The sequence below is a fragment of the Octodon degus genome, unplaced genomic scaffold (genome assembly GCF_000260255.1).
Source record: "Octodon degus isolate 3935 unplaced genomic scaffold, OctDeg1.0 scaffold00050, whole genome shotgun sequence".
NCBI classification, from domain to species: domain Eukaryota; kingdom Metazoa; phylum Chordata; class Mammalia; order Rodentia; family Octodontidae; genus Octodon; species Octodon degus.
In genome coordinates, this window is record NW_004524626.1 from 5,963,426 (window position 1) to 5,974,671 (window position 11,246).

Genomic DNA, 11,246 nt, shown 5'->3' on the forward strand with positions numbered 1-11,246 from the left:
GCTACCCGGGGATCGAGTTAGCCACAACCGCGAGCTCAGCCTCTGTTTGCTGGTCTCTGGAGCCAGGACGCGCGGGCTGGGTGGCCACGCCTGTCATCCCAGCCCTGGGACGCTCGCCCACAGCGAGCTGGAGCTGCCTACTGAGCTCAATGCCAGCCCGAACTATATAGCGAGACCCTGTCACAAAAATAAACACCAATAGGGCCGGGCAGATAGCTCAGTAGCATAAGTGCTTGCCTGGCAAGCGCCAAGATCCTGAGTTCAATCCCCGGTACCACAATCAATCAATCAATCAATCAATCAATAAAAATAAAAAATAAACACCAAAAACTCAGGATGACATTACCCCACCCTCCCTCCTTTCTGCCCTTCTTCGTTTATTACTCATTCAACAAATATGCGTGAGCCACCCAGCAGTGACTCAAGGGAGACCCCTCCTCCACTGGGGGCTCCGTAGGAGGGTTGGCAGGCCAGGAGCCTGTATAAAAGCCCAGGGACATGGCAAGCCCAGGTGAACTGGTGCCCTGAGTTAGGTTTGGTTTAGTTTGGTTTTTGTTTTGAGACAGGAGGCTGGCCTGGAACTCGCCGTCTTCTGAGTGCCATAATGACAGGCATGCACCACCACACCAGGCTTGCTGTGGAATCCTGTCCCCCCCCCCCCCCCTTTTTTTCTTTCTTTCTTTCAATCAGATTCTATCGGTACTTTTTTTTTTTTTTTTAAAGTGTGTTTGGTACAGGGTCTCACTACGCAGCTGGGACTCATAGTGATCCTCCTGTTTTCAGCCTCCCCAACCCTGGGATTACAGGTCTCAGGGCTGGTGTGACCTGTGGTGCAGGGGAAACAGGCCCCTATTGGTACTTTATAGATACACGTAATAATTATTCTCAGCATAGAGAATTTTTACATGATATAACTTGATTCTTTTTCCATTTCCCCTCCCCTCCCCTCCCTGCATCCACTCCCCATTTACAAAATTTTTGTTTCCATTTTTCCTTATTCTCATTCTCTCTCTCTCTCTCTCTCTCTCTCTCTCTCTCTCTCTCTCTCTCTCTCTCTGTCTCCCTTTTCCTTCTTTCCTGTTCCTCTCCCCATTTGAACACGTTCTTTCTCTTTCACAATACCTATTGTACACTTTGGTCCTTATTTACACTTTCAGTTTCTCACACCAGAGAAACAATGCAATGTTTACGCGTGTGTCCTACCCATTACACTTAGGAGTACGATCTGAGGATGCATCCATTTCCTAGAAATGTCTCAAACTTATCCATCTTCTTTATGGGATGATAAAATCCACATGCATTGAATTAAAAAAAAAATCCCTTTGAGCTGTTTCCAAGATTTGGCTGTCGCACTGTGCCACTATAAACATGGGTTGCATACATCCCATGGTGTGAAGCTTTTAATTCCTCTGGGACTATGAGCTATCTCCCCAGCCCCTAGTCTTAGTTTCTTTTTTCTTTTCTTTTCTTTTTTTTTTTTTTTTTTTTTTTTGGCCGAACCGGGGATTGAACTCAAGCCTTTGTTCTTGCCAGGGAAGCGCTTATTCAAGTGAGCCATCTCCCCAGCCCCTAGTCTTAGTTTCCTGAGGAATCTCCACACTGACTTCCACAGGTCCACAGGGACTGCACCAGTGTGCACTCCCAGCTACAGTGGAGAAGGGCTCCTTTCTCCCCAGGCCCCAGAGTCTGGGAACCAAACATCCCTACCCGCACTTCACATCCCTGCCTCGAAGGGGTGCACTCGTCGCCCCATTTTCCATTTATTTATCTATCTATCTCTTGCCAGTTATCCACACACGTCTCACAACCCTGTGCTCTCTGGTGTCTGTCACCAACTTCTTTTCTTTTCTTCTTTTGGTGGAACCGGGGATTGAACTCAGGCCCCTGTGCTTGCCAGGGAAGCGCTTAGTCAACTGAGCTCCCTGGCCCCACCTTGTGGTAGATTCTTTCTTTTCTTTCTCTTTCTTTCTTTCTTTCTTTCTTTCTTTCTTTCTTTCTTTCTTTCTTTCTTTCTTTCTGGTGGAGCCAGGGATTGAACTCAGGCCCTTGCACTTATTCCCCTGAGCCATCTCCCTGGGCCCCCTTGTGGTAGATTCTTTTTTTTTTTTTTTTTTTTCCCCACCCCGCCCCTGTGGTAGATTCTTAAACCCATCCTTCAGCCCACAGAGACCTGCAGGGATTAGAACTGAGTTAAGCAATTTGCCAGGCTTTAATGGAGATAGTGCACTATCTCCATTATAAAGGGAGGGGGGAGAAGCTGAGGGCTGGGGAGATGGCTCAGTGGAATAAGCGCTTCCCTCACAAGCACAAGGACCTGAGTTCAATCCCCGGTTCCGCAAAAAAAAAAAAAAAAAAAGAAAGAAAGAAAGAAAGAAAAGCTGGTGACAGACACCAGACAGCACAGGGCTGAGATCTGTGTGGATAACTGGCAAGAGAGAGATAAACAAATGGAAAATGGGGTGACGAGTGCACCCCTTCGAGGCAGGGATGTGAAGTGTGGGTAGGGATGTTTGGTTCCCAGACTCTGGCTCAGGGCAGAGCTCGGTAAATGCAGGTGAAAAAGACTCGGAGCTTAACTCCAGAGCACACAGCCCGCCTCTCCTCTAGTTTGTTTTCTTTTCTTTTCTTCTTTTTTTCTTATCTTTTTGAGACAGAGTCTCACTATGCAGTTTGGACTGGCCTTGAGCTCACTTTGTAGGCTCAAGGCTGGCCTTGAACTTGCAACGATCCTCCTGCCTCAGCCTCCCAAGTGCTGGGATGACAGGCGTGAGTATAGGAGGTGTCTCTGGGTGATTTTCTGGGCTATCCTTTCGGGCGTGGGAAGGTTGCCCCTTTCTGAGTCGCCTCCCACCTGGCTCCGCAGCTTGGGGTGAGAATCACCCAGGTGCTCTGTAGCTCTCAGCCAGGTGCTCCTGGGTCGCCCGTTTGCACATTCAGGAAGAAAGCAGTCGGATGGGAGCAGGAGCAGCGGGGCGCACCTGTAATTGCAGCCATTGGGAAGACTGAGGTGGGTGGATCTAGAGTTTGAGCTCAGTTTGTCTTAAAATAAGGGTGCCTTATTTTGGGACAAAATGAGGAGAGTGCAGCTCAGTGGGGAGCGTTCGGCAAGCGTGCAGGACATCTCAACTTTCATCTTTGGCTTCACCAAAATATAAAAATAGGAGGCCAGATCCAAGCTGCCCAGAATCGTCCACGGCTCCTCTGGTCTTGGGACAAACGCTCCAGACCCTCCCCAGCGCTCTCCCTGAAGGTCGGTCGCTGCGGGATCCAGCATCCTGCCCAGGAGCTGCGTGGGTCTCCATTTCCCAGCTCCCTCCTTCCCAGCCTGTCCCCCCCACCCAGCCACCTGCACCCACCGTTTCTCTGGCTGCCCGCACGCGGGCGGGGGGGGGGCACGCAGCGCAGCAGTCAGAAAGGGGCCCGGAGGCGGGGCGCGCGGTATAAATTCAGGGCGCTGCTCTCGATCAGAGCAGCGGTCCAGCATCCTGCCCAGGAGCTGCCAGCGCATCCCCCGCAATCCCCTCGGACGTCGCAGGACACGATCCAGGTGGGCGGAGTGCAGAAAGAGCAGAGTGGCGAGGCCATGTGCGCCGCAGCCACGCCGGTGCCCAACTCGTCCTGGGGGGCGTTCGCCAACGCGTCGGGCTGCCCAGGCTGTGGCGCCGACGGCTCGGATGGCCCCGGCTCCGCGCCGCTGCTGCTGGACGCCTGGCTGGTGCCGCTGTTCTTCGCTACGCTGATGCTGCTCGGGCTGACCGGGAATTCTCTCGTCATCTTTGTCATCTGCCGCCAGAAGCAGATGCGGACGGTCAGCAACTTCTACATCGGTGAGTGCCGGACTCTGTGAGAGCACAGGGACCGGAGGTACCCCCGGGCTCATATCTCTCCAGCAGGGCTCCCCACTCTCTCCCCCCTGTAGCTTAGACCAGAGGTTGCAACCTCCAGCGCTGACGCTCAGTTGCCGGCCGTATTCCGCAAGGAGCAAGGAGCAGAGCGTAGTGGCGCGCTCCTGTCATCCCAGAACTCTGGAAGGCGGAGGCAAGAGGATCGCAAGTCTGAGCCTAGACTGGACAATTTAGGGAGACTGTCTCAGAATAAAAAATAGAAAAGGGGTGGGGGAAAAATGCTTAAGTTCTGGGTTCTATCTCCAGTGCCATTGTGGGGAGGGGGCAAGGCAAACCCTGGGATATAACTTGGCATGCAGCGCCTGCCTGGCTAGCGCGAGGCCCAGAGTTTGAATTCTATTATAAAAGAAGAAAGAGCCGGGCATAGAGGTGCACATCTGTCAAAACACTTGGAGGGGCCGCGGAGATGGCTCAATGGAATAAGCGCTTCCCTGGCAAGCTCAAGGGTCTGAGTTCAATTTCCGATTGTGAAAAAAACAAACAAACAAAAAAAAAAAACACTTGGGAGGCTGAGGCAGGAGGATTGCTGTGAGTTTGAGGCCATCCTGATCTACAGACAGACTGTCTTAAGAACAGGGAGGGACCTTTTTGAAAAGGGAGGAGGTGGGATGGTTGCCCACCTGACCTCCATCCACACAAAGAAGTCCTATTGTAAAATTGTTCTGTGACTCAAACTCCACTGGTCCATGGGGTGGTGGGACAGCTTCGACCTCTGCCTGTGGCCTGAGTCTCAGGTGGCACCTTTGTTTTCTGGGGTGCACAGGTGTGTGCAGTGTTCCTTCTGTGGTGATGCAGGGGCTCCATGACTACACACACACACACACACACACACACACACACACAAATTTTTTTTGAAATTTATGTATTTAGTACAGGGTCTATAGGATCTCACTACACAGATCAGACTTGTAGTGAGCTTCCTATTTTCAGTTTCTCAAGCGCTGGGATTACAGGTGCACGCCACCATGCCCAGTCTCATTGCCATCTCAGTGTGTCCCAGGAGTGGGCCAGCTCGGCAGGCTGGGGATTGAACCCTGGCTGCTGTGTCTGAACTCCAGCTGTGTCTGCCTAAGCAGGCACTTTAATCCACTGAATTATCTGACTGGCCCTCTCACATACACCTTTTTATTCTTTTTATTTATTTGTGTGTGTGTGTGGCCAGCTCAGACCACCAGGGGGCAGGGCTGGCTGGCATGTGGTGCTGGGGGATTGAATCGTGATCCCTGTGCTTTGCTTAGCTTAGCCTAGCTTGTTCTAAGTAGGCGCTTTATACCACTGAGCCATCTCACCAGCCCCCACATACACCTTTTTAAAGATAGTGTCTACTCACAGCAATCCTCCTGCTTCAGCCTCCCCAGTGCTGGGCTTATAAGAATGCACTACTGTGCTCTGCTGCTATCCCCAGTTTGGGAAGGAGGAAACTGAGGCTCAGGATTGAGAAGAGTGCTCAGTGCCAGGGCAGGGGCTGTGGCTTGGTGGTGAGCACTGGGTTCCCTCTTCTGCACTACTGGGTGGAGGACAATTCTTTCAGTGTGCCTAAGAACTCCGTGCTCTTGAGAAGAGGGAGCACCAACTTCTCTGGGGATCAGTGACTTCTCCGCAGTCACTCTTGGGGATGAGCCTGGGGCCAAGGAGGCTGGGCCCCACATCCACCTCTCCCTCCACACCTGCAGCCAACCTGGCGGCCACCGACGTGATCTTCCTGCTGTGCTGCGTCCCTTTCACGGCCCTGCTGTATCCGCTGCCCACCTGGGTGCTGGGCGACTTCATGTGCAAGTTTGTCAACTACATTCAGCAGGTGTGAGCACTGGAAGGGGTGCAGGGAGGGGCCGGGTCTGCTGGCTCGGAGTCTGCTTCCATGGAGATATGCGGGCGTGGTGATGGGACCGAAGTAGGTGGTACAAATGAAGTGAGCCCCTGTTCCCTCCCTCACATGGTCTGTGTGCCTGAGTGGTCCGACTGGAGTGTGGGGGCATACTGGGCCCAAGTCAGAGCCTATGCCTGCTCCTCACCTTTCCAGGTCTCTGTGCAGGCCACGTGCGCCACCCTGACCGCCATGAGCGTGGACCGCTGGTATGTGACCGTGTTTCCACTGCGAGCCCTGCACCGCCGCACGCCGCGCCTGGCTCTGGCTATCAGCCTGGGCATCTGGGTGGGTGAGTGCAGCTCAGGGGGCCGCGGGAGGTGTAGGGGACAGATCTATGAGCCCTGGGTTGCCCCCTCCTGGCCTCAGGTGGGCATCTAGAAAAAGGGTGCGTGAAATTTCCCTGTGGAGGCTCACCCAGGTACCAAAGGGAGTCAGGGAGCCTGTTATGCCAGGACTCTGGGAAGGTGAGGCACAAGGATCTCAAGTTGGAGCCCAACCTGGGCCATCTGGGGAGACCCTGTTCTAAAATAAAAAATAAAATAAAAGGCGTGGGACGGTAGCTCAAGGCAAAGACCCTGGCTTCCACCCCCGGTGTGGGGGAATAGAGAAGTGTGTGGCGCTCAGCAGGCGCGCGGTGAAGGCAGCCCGGGAGAGCCTTGGCGCACTGCACGCTCTGTCCCCGGGGGGCGTCTTCATCCTGACCCATGGCCTAGGCTCGGCGACCCTATCTGCCCCGGTGCTCGCCCTGCACCGCCTCTCGCCGGGGCCGAGGACCTACTGCAGCGAGGCCTTCCCCAGCCACGCCCTGGAGCGCGCCTTTGCCCTCTACAACCTGCTCGCGCTTTACTTGCTGCCGCTCGTTGCCACCTGCGCCTGCTATGGGGCCATGCTGCGCCACCTCGGCCGTGCAGCCGTGCGGCCTACGCCCACTGACCGCACCTTCCAGGTCTGCAGCCCAGCAGGACCGCGCGAAGTTTGGAAAGGTAGCGGGGGAGCGGGACAGCGAGGGCCTGACCCCGCCCTTCCCTCTAACCAGCTCCTTCCTACCCAGGGGCGGCTGCTGGCCCAGCGTGCTAGTGCCATGCGCGCCAAGGTGTCCCGGCTGGTGGCAGCCGTGGTCCTGCTCTTCGCCACCTGCTGGGGCCCCATCCAGCTGTTCCTGGTGCTGCAGGCCCTGGGCCCAGCCGGCGCGTGGCACCCGCGCAGCTATGCAGCGTATGCGCTCAAGACCTGGGCGCATTGTATGTCCTACAGCAACTCTGCGCTGAACCCGCTGCTCTACGCCTTCCTGGGCTCCCATTTTCGCCAGGCCTTCCGCCGCGTGTGCGCGTGCGCCCCAAGACGCCAGCGTCAGCCCCGTGGATCTGCACCCTCGGGCCCAGTGATACCCCAGGCCGAGCTGCGCCGCCTGTGCGCCCACCCAGCTCCACCAGGTGTCTGAGGCCCTGGAGCAGGACCAGACCTGCGCGGGTTGTTCGGCCTGGGAGAACTCGCTGCCCCTCTCTGAGCACACTCTGGGAAGCCACCTGCATCCCTGAGCCTGGTTGTGCAATGGCTATTATCCTGTTATTCATATTTTTATTCTTGTCTCAGATAATCAGTGAAAATGTCATGTCCGTGTGTTGCATTTGGCACCAGTTTGTCGTGATGTTTGCTGCTCACATTGTAATGATCTATTGTTTCTGAGATTCCTCAAATGGATGTGCTAGCAGTGAGACACGATGGATCTCTCCAGAAAGGGTCAAACGTTTTCACACACTGTGGTTGACTTTATTGTTAAGATCCAATGAGGGGGCTGGAGAGATGGCTCAGTGGTCTAAAGCACCTACTTAAAACAAGGCTTGGCAAAGAACAGGGACCACGGTTCGATCCCCCAGCACCACATGCCAGCCAGCCCGCCCCCTGGTGGGCTGAGCTGGCCACACACACACACAATAAATAAAAATAAATAAATAATTAAAAAAAAAAGATCCAATGAGGGGCTGGTGAGATGGTTATCTTTATGTAAATCAGTCCATGGCTGGGTGTGGTGGTGCAGGCCTCTAATCCCAGCACTCAGGAGGCAGAGGCAGGAGGATCACTATGTTCAGGACCATGCTGGACTACAAAGTCAGCTCAAGGCCAGTCTGAATTGCATAGTAAGATTCTGTCTCAAAAAGACCCCCCCTCAAAAAAAAAAAAAATCAGGGGCCGGGGAGATGGCTCAATAGAATAAGTGCTTCCCTGGCAAGCACAAGGGCCTGAGTTCAATCTCCGGTTCTGGAAAAAAAAAAAAAAATCAGTCCTGTCTTGAGGGTGGTGCACATCTGTCATTCCAGCACTCTGGGAGGCTGAGGGAAGAGGTGTCTCAAATTCCATGCCAGCCTGGGCAACTTAGCAAGAGTCTGTCTTGGCAGAATAAAAGAATAAAAAGAACTGGGGGTGTCACTCAGCCCAGAAGCCCTGGTTTCAATCCCCACTACTGCAAAATCATCATCATCACTTCTATCTGGACCACAGCGCACAGAGCTACCCACACAAGGGATCAACTGCTCCCAAACAAATCACCCCAAAACAGACAAAACACCCCAAAACAGAGTATCAGGGGATGGGGTGCAGCTCAGTGGCACAGCAGGTGCTTAGTGTGCAGGAGGTGCTGGGTTCCAGCCCCAGCCCCATAGCAAAATAGAACAAAGCCAAAGCCAGAGTACTGTGCTGTTATGCCCCAGGATTCTAGGGGTGATGTGTCAGCTTGGGTGCTCCTCTACCCATGGGATACTGAGCTTGGTGCCTGGGGGCTCACCCAGGAAACCAGAGCCAGCTTTGGAGTTCTGGGAGGCAGAGGCAAGAGGATCACAAGTTCAAGTCCAGCCTGGGCAACTTAGTGACTTAGCAAGATCCTGTTCCAAAATAAAAAGGGCTGGGGGCCAGGAGATGGCTCAGTGGAATAAGTGCTTCCCTGGCAAGTACAAGGACCTGAGTTCAATCCCTGGTTCCACCAAAAAAATAAAAAATAAAAAAATAATAAAAAGGGCTATGGGTGGAGCTCTGTGAGAAGACCTTGGGCTCCAGAAAAGAGTGAATCCCTGGACTGTGCTCACATAAGCCTTGGGTTCTCCCCTCTGTTCCCCACTCCTGCCCACTTCCCTATCCAAGCCTGGACTAACTTCAGCTGTCCCCAGGACCTGCCTGTCTTTGGGCTTTGCATGTGACCTTCACCTGTGCTGCTGAAGTACATTGCACCTGGCATCTTGGCTTGGCTGCCTCAGCCTCCAAGAAGCCCTCTAGGGCCTCTCCAGCCTGGGTCAGGAGCATACCCTGTGCCTGCTCAGTGCCACCACATGACAGGTCTGCCTGCCTTGTATGTCCCCACCAGGGACAGGGCTGTTCAGTTCCACTGTGTGCCCAGGGTCAAGAACACACTAGGACTTCTGTTTGTGGGATGACTAAGCAAGTGTGTGATTCTATGTGCAGAAAAACTGACAGGGTTGTTTATTTTGGGGGAAAAAAACAAATTTTAAAAATAAAACCCAAATGCAGATCATGGTGGCTCAAGCCTGTAATACCAGCGCTTAGGAGGCTGAGGCAGGAGGATCGCTGTTGAGTTCAAGGCAGGCAGGCAGGCAGACCTGTCATGTGGTGGCACTGAGCAGGCACAGGGCATGCTCCTAGCCAGCCTGGGCTACATAGGGAGAACCTGCCTAAAAAAAAAGGAGGAGGGTTGCGGATGCAGCTCAGTGGTGCAAAGCTCAAGGTCCCGAGTGCCATTCTAGGTACCAGAAATAACAAAATAAAAAATATCCAGGGATGTTACTCAGTGCTAAGGTCCTGGGTTCAATGCCAAGTACAACATAGAAAAGGGAAAAAGAAAAGGTTTTACAGGCTTGTTTTCCCCTTGTTGACTTAACAATGATCTTGTTTTTTTGAGACAGAGTTTCACTGTGTAGTTCAGGCTAGGCTTGAACTCACTAGGTAGCCCAGGCTGGTCCCAAACTCAGTCCTTCTGCCAGCTCCTCCCAAGTGCTGGGATTACAGCATGTGCCAGGTTGAGACAGTTTTTTTTTTTTTTTTTTTGGCGGAGCTGGGGATTGAACAAAGGCCTATTGCGCTTGCCAGGGAAGCGCTTATTCTACTGAGCCATCTCCCCAGCCCCACCAGCAGTTTTTAAAGAAGTGATCTTGCTCCACCTGGTGGAGTACTAGGGAGGCCGCGCCCACCCGCCGCCCAGCCCAGTGAACGCCCTGCAGGTGGCGTGCTCACCCCGCCCAGCGTGCGTCCTTTCCTTTCTCCCTACCCTGGGGACGCTGCTCATTCGTACCCTAACCTGGACTCGGGGGCTGGAGGAATTCCACGCCTTGGAGAGAGACATTTAGGCCCTCGTTATGAGTTTCCCAGGTCCTAGCATTTATGGTTGTTTCTTTCATTTTCTTTTTTGTTTGAGACTGGGTCCCACTTTGTGGTCTAGGCTGGCTTTGAAACTTTGGGGATCCTTTTGCCTCAGCCTCCCCAGTTCTGGGGTTACAAGAGTGCCCCACCACTCCAGGCTTCTCTTACTTTATTTATGTATTTTAGTACAGGGTCTACAGGGTCTCACTACATAGATTGGACTCGTGATTCTCCTGTTTTCAGCCTCTCAAGTGCTGGGATTACAGTTGCATGCCACCGTGCCCAGGCTCCATCGCCCTCTCAGGGCACTCTAGGGGCAGGCTGGGGACCGAACGCTGGCCTCTGCGCTCTGCCTAAACAGGCCATTTAGTTTGCCGAGCTGGCTGGCTGGCCCTTATTTATTATTTATTTAGTCTTTTGAGACAAGGTCTCACTATGCAGTTCAGCCTGGCCTTGAGCTCACTTTGTAGCCCAGGTTGCCCTCAAAATTGCAAACATCCTCTTGCCTCAGCTTCTGGAGTGCTGGGATTATAGACACACCACCACACCTGGCTTCTATACTGTTTTTTTTTTTTTTTTTTGTTTGTTTTTGTTTTTAGGGAACTGAGAATTGAACTCAGGACTTTGCACTTGCTAGGCAGGTGCTGTGCCCCTGAGCTATATCCCTGGCCCCTAAAATTATATTTCTGTGGGCCCTGAGCCTGCTGCAGCAGATTCACTTTGTGGATGGGGCAGTGTTCTTAGAGGTTTGGGCTTCCAGGTGGCTCCACCATCCCCTCTGGGTTTTGTTTTTTTTTTTTTTTTTCAGAACTGGGGATTGAACTCAGGCCCTTGCACTTGCCAGGGAAGCACTTATTCTGCTGAGCTATCTCCCCGGCCCCTTTTTTTGTTTTGTTAAATATATTTAGTACGGTGTCTACAGGAGTCTCCTGTCTTCAGCCTCCCAAGTCCTGGGATTACAGGTGCGCGCTGCTACGCCCAGTCTTGTGGCAGAACCGGGGAATTGAACTCAGGCCCAAGCGCTTATTCTACTGAGCCATCTCCCCGGCCTCCTGGTTTTTTTTAATTTTATTTATGTGTGTGTGTGTGTGTGTGTGTGTGTGTGTGTG

General features: G+C 53.1%; 1 protein-coding gene across 1 annotated transcript; it reads left to right on the forward strand.

Annotated features, from left to right (window-relative positions):
- The first annotated feature begins 3,503 nt into the window (after positions 1-3,503).
- Positions 3,504-7,213, forward strand: Kiss1r (KISS1 receptor). The gene is made up of 5 exons (XM_004632913.2): positions 3,504-3,827; positions 5,579-5,703; positions 5,926-6,061; positions 6,486-6,718; positions 6,824-7,213. The coding sequence occupies exons 1-5, from the start codon at positions 3,584-3,586 to the stop codon at positions 7,211-7,213; spliced, it is 1,128 nt and encodes a 375-aa protein (XP_004632970.1). The 5' UTR covers positions 3,504-3,583.
- The last annotated feature ends 4,033 nt before the right edge of the window (positions 7,214-11,246 follow it).

Bases quoted from the DNA above. Each gene is read 5' to 3' on its own strand.
- Kiss1r (XM_004632913.2), top strand. From the start codon at position 3,584: ATGTGCGCCGCAGCCACGCCGGTGCCCAACTCGTCCTGGGGGGCGTTC. The intron at 3,828-5,578 runs GTGAGTGCCGGA...CCACACCTGCAG, and splicing joins GGTCAGCAACTTCTACATCG to CCAACCTGGCGGCCACCGAC. The intron at 6,062-6,485 runs GTGAGTGCAGCT...CCCATGGCCTAG, and splicing joins CAGCCTGGGCATCTGGGTGG to GCTCGGCGACCCTATCTGCC.